The following is a 4,901-nucleotide window of genomic DNA, read 5'->3' on the forward strand; positions in this document are numbered from 1 at the left end:
AGTATGGGGGTCAGGGAAGGCTCCACAGAGGAGGTGATGGTGTGGCAGGGTTCTGATGGACGAGCCGGAGCGTGGTGTGGTATAACGTAAGGGTTGTGCCTGCGTGTGTGCTTAGTCGTTCAGTCGTGTCCGACCTTTTGCGACCCCATGGACTGTAGCCCGCCAGGCTCCTCTGTCCATGGGATTTCCCAGGCAAGAATACTGGAGTGGGTTGCCATTTTTTCTTCCCCATGGGACCTTTCAACGCAAGGACTGAACCCATGGTTCTTGCCACGTCTCCTGCATGGCAGGCCTGTTCTTTACTGCCAAGCCACCTGGGAAGCCATATGTAAGGGTCGAGGAAGGTAATTCTCAAGTCAGTGAGCCATTTTTTGGCTTCCCCCCTTTTTGTTCCTTCACTCGTTCGTTCACTATTATTTCATTCGTGCATATTTACTGAGTCCTGGGATACGTAATAAATAGGGCTCAGCCCCCACACACCTTCCTGTTTTCAGGTGGTCTTCATGAGCCCCCCCTCCCCCCGGATGAAACCCCAGGGACCTGCCCACTCTCTGTCTTCCGTGTGGTAGCGCCAGGGGCTTGGCTAAGACCCTGGTGTTAGGAGAGGAGAAAGTGAAGGAAGCTGGCACCTGTCCTCTTGGCAGGAGGCAGAGAGCCCTGGTCCCTGAAGTCTCGAGTTCTACTCCGTTTCATGCAAACTTGTGCTTCCAGCAATCCCTCTTGGAGGCCTGGTGCCCCGGGCTTTCTCCGTCCCCAGCCTCTGCCTGGGCCACGGCCCCTCCATCACCCCCCGCAGCTGCGAGGCGCAGTGGCTTCCTGCTTGCAGACAGACCCTTCACAGACTGAGGCTTGAGCATGAGCTCGGCCTGGCTAGGAGACAGGGCCCAGCAAATGGACCAGTTCTTCTGGAACTTGATGCTGGAGGGGAGGCTGTGGAGCACCCTTGCCTCTCAGAAGGAGGGTCCAGGGGGCCAAGACTCGGAAGGAGAGACCACTGGCAGCCTGGCTGACATCACGTTACCCTTCTGAGCCTCAGTTTCCTCATCTGTAAAATGGGGGTCACGCTCCTGCTCTATTGAGATGTGGTGTGGACAAGAAGAGCCTGGTGGGGTCTCTCTGCAGGAGCGTGGTCGGGGCCCTCCCCTCGCTGAGGCGGCTCAGTCTCCTGCTCCCCTCACCAGCTCCCCTGGTTTTCTGACAGGTGTCTGCGGTGTTGCTGTGGGCTACCCCCTGGACACGGTGAAGGTACGGTCATTGCCAGGCCCCTGCCTGGGCTTAGGTCCCCATCTATGGCCAGAAGAATTTTCTAGCCTGCTGGGCAGACCCTGTCTCTCCCCACCACCTCCCCTCGTGTACTCAGGACCATCAGAGCCCCCTTCTCCCTGCTGAGACTCAGGTCGCTCACCGTGAAGGGGGTCACAGCATGGCTGCGACCATCAGGGATTGGCTCTTGCCCTTCCCCGGGGCCTGCCGACCTCACCCCAGGCCTGGAGTCACCCCTTCCTGAAGCCTGCTTCTCCCATAGGTCAGGATCCAGACAGAGGCCAAGTACACGGGCATCTGGGACTGCGTCCGGGACACGTATCACCGAGAGCGGGTAGGCCCGGGGCCAGGGTCATGGGCAGGGGGTGGACTCTGGGGCCGCCACTCAGCAGCCAGCCTGGCAATCCTGAGCTCCTCTCCGAGCCTTCCAAGTGGGAATAGCTGTACCAGGCCCCCGGATTCCTCTGAGGACGAGAGCTGGGGTTCTGGCACATAGGAGACGCTCAGAGTGAGGTCCTGCCTCCAGGAGAGGGTCTGGAGGGGGCATCTGGGGACTTCAAAGCTCAAGGGAGGACCACCAGGCGGGGCACCCCTCCAAAGAATGTTGGGTGGAGTCATCAGGGGTCCAGCTCAGAGCCCCATCTGGAGGAGGGGTCTCAGGGACACTTGCCGAAGTGAACTTGGGAGTCGGTGCTGGCCAGAGGGGAGCGAAAGAGAAAGAGCAGTGGCCACGCTGCTAATTCAGCACCACTGTGGTCGCAGCAGCCCCCAGGCGGGCCTGGCCTCCGGGGTGTTACAAGCCCCATTGTATAGCTGAGGAAGCTGAGGCCGCCTTGCTGAGGTCCCGCAGCGGAGGGGTGAGGTGAGAGCCAGCTCCTTGGTCCAGGGGCCCCAAGGGCAGCCGGCCCTCCTGCCCCACCGCTGGCCAGGCCTCCGGCCTGACTCGGGCCCCGGGGCCTCTGCCCCTGCCGCCAGGTGCGGGGCTTCTACAGGGGCCTCTCGCTGCCCGTGTGCACCGTGTCCCTGGTCTCGTCCGTGTCCTTTGGCACCTACCGCCACTGCCTCGCGCACATCTGCCGGGTCCGCTACGGCAGCGCTGACGCCAAGCCCGCCAAGACCGACATCACGCTCTCGGGGTTTGCCTCTGGCCTCGTCCGCGTGAGTAGGGGAGGGGTGAGGCAGTCCGGGGGACACAAGTTGGGGGACAGGTGGATGGAGGCGGGGGTACTGTGGCTGAGGATGCAGCTGACTCGGTAACCGAGGGCAGGCTAGGGGGCCTGTCTGAGCTTCCGTCTCTTCATCTGTAAGAGGTGTGCTAAGGTCACATGTGTGAAGCCCCCAGCCCGGGGGGCTAACCGGTGGGAGCACCTATGAGATGGCAGCCCATAGTATGAGTAAAACGATCCTGTGTTATAATATATGTTAGTATTGTCAGTGTTCACATTAAGGGTTGCATTACTCTTGACATTAGTTAAATAACACATCAATATGTCGATCCCTGGGTCAGGAAGATCCCCTGGAGGAGGAAATGGCAACCCACTCCAGTATTCTTGCCTAGAGAATCCCATGGACAGAGGAGCCTGGCGGGCTACAGTCTGTGGGGTCTCACAGAGTGGGACACGACTGAGCGCTTGAGCAGCGGCAGTCGTGAGCAGATGAATGGTGTGACTGAGTACTGTCATGAAGTGGAGTCACACTGACCTGACACCTACTGTGTGGCGGGAGCTCTGCCAGCAGGGGATGTGCAGCTGAAGGAAGGGCTGGCTCCGGCCGGGTGGGCAGAGCTGGCTTCGAGCCCGCCCCACTGTGGCCCATGGGCCAGCGCGGGGCTTCCCAGGACTCACGCTCCGTTGGAGAGCACTGTGGGCCGCGGAGGCTAAGGGAGCCCTGGGGCAGGGCTCCCAGGTGGCGCTGCCTCCTCACCGTGCCCCCCTCCCCCAGGTGTTCCTGACCTCACCCACCGAGGTGGCCAAGGTCCGCCTGCAGACACAGACGCAGGCGCAGCAGCGGCGGCGGCCCTCGGCCTCGGGGCCCTTGGTGCCCTTGGCCGCGCCTCCCCCCTGCCCCGTGCCCCCCGCGGGTCTGCTGCCCGGGCCCAGGTACCGCGGGCCGCTGCACTGCCTGGCCACGGTGGCCCGGGAGGAGGGGCTGCGCGGCCTCTACAAGGGCAGCTCGGCCCTGCTCTTCCGGGACGGGCACTCCTTCGCCACCTACTTCCTCTCATACGCCACCCTCTGTGAGTGGCTGACTCCCGCTGGCCAAAGCCGGCCAGGTGAGCAGGGGGGCCTGGGGCCTGGGATGGTGCAGGTTAGGGTATGTAGGGGGGTGGTCAGCCCAGCCGGCATTGCAGCCTGGAGAGGAGACGGATCGAGGCCACGCTGGCCCCGGGGCCCCCAGGTGGGATGCTCGTGGCCCCCAACACGAGTCAGAACAGGCCTGCTCCAGGTGGCGGTGGACAGGTCACACGGGTGGCAAGAGCCCAGGGCACCCTCACGGCCAGGAGGCCCTGCCTCGGGTGCCTGCCCTACCCTGCCCAGTCTCCCCGGCGCAGCTTCTAACCGAGGCGCCCGTGCGCTCTCCCCGCAGATGTCTCGGGCGTGCTGGTGGCCGGTGGCTGTGCCGGGGCGCTGGCCTGGGCCGTGGCTACCCCCATGGACGTGATCAAGGCGCGCCTGCAGGCGGACGGCCGGGGCCGCCAGCGCTACCGTGGCCTCCTGCACTGTGTGCTGACCAGCATTCGGGAAGAGGGGCCGCGCGTGCTCTTCAAGGGGCTGCTGCTCAACTGCTGCCGTGCCTTCCCCGTCAACATGGTGGTGTTCGTGGCTTACGAGGCCGTGCTGAGGCTCACGCGGGGCCTGCTCACATAGCTGCTGCCCCCCACCCACTCCGGGGGTGGGGCACCAACCTGCCAAGAGCTCCCAGAGGGGCCTGCAGGAGCTAGAGGCGGCGGAGGGGAGTGCGAGGCTCTGGATCCAGGGGGCTACTACCCCCCAGCATGGCCAGGGCCTCCCCGCCCGGCGATGGACCACGAGGGGAGGTCCGGGGGCCCGCCCGGCCATGGCCAAGTTGACCTGAGGGTCAAAGCCAGGGAGGGGCAGGTGGGCCCCCAGGGATGAGGATGTGTTGGCCTGGGGCTGTCTGTGCATTTGGTTGGTGGGGCCATCCCCGGCTTCCCTTTCAGCCTTTCCCCGACGCCTCGTGTCCTCAGGGCGCCCCTGAGTCCGCCTGACACCGTTCCTGCACCCCACCCCTCCTCAGTCAGCTCTCCCTGCTGTGCAGGCCGCCCTTCAGGCCTGGGACCCAGGTACAGCTGTCGGGCGCCTGCCTGCTTGGTCCCTGCACCAGGCAGCCCCGGGAGCTGTGTGAGGTCTGGTCCCCCTTGTTCTCCTGCAGAAGCAGGACTCAGAGGGGAGCTGTTGCTAATAAAATGTTTTTCTCAGGCTGCTCAGGCATGTTGCTCTGTGGTCTGTGGGGCTGGTGACTGGTTTTCCCCATTGTCAGCTGGTCCTCAGAGGCCAAGGCCCTCGCCAACTGAGTGGCCGAGGTGCCCACCAGGCGGACGGTGCATGGAGGCCCAGCCCAGCTCCCCCTGACTCCCCTGGTCTGTGCGAGGAGCCCGCCGCAGCATGAAGCCAGTT

General features: G+C 63.9%; 1 protein-coding gene across 1 annotated transcript; it reads left to right on the forward strand.

Moving 5' to 3' along the window:
- Positions 1-957: 957 nt before the first annotated feature.
- SLC25A47 (solute carrier family 25 member 47) lies at positions 958-4,677 on the forward strand. The gene is made up of 5 exons (XM_005893711.3): positions 958-1,245; positions 1,526-1,597; positions 2,239-2,421; positions 3,205-3,535; positions 3,850-4,677. Exons 1-5 carry the CDS (start codon positions 1,081-1,083, stop codon positions 4,128-4,130), a joined length of 1,032 nt encoding a protein of 343 aa, XP_005893773.2. The 5' UTR covers positions 958-1,080; the 3' UTR covers positions 4,131-4,677.
- Positions 4,678-4,901: the final 224 nt, after the last annotated feature.

This window comes from Bos mutus, chromosome 21 (genome assembly GCF_027580195.1).
Source record: "Bos mutus isolate GX-2022 chromosome 21, NWIPB_WYAK_1.1, whole genome shotgun sequence".
Classification (NCBI taxonomy): domain Eukaryota; kingdom Metazoa; phylum Chordata; class Mammalia; order Artiodactyla; family Bovidae; genus Bos; species Bos mutus.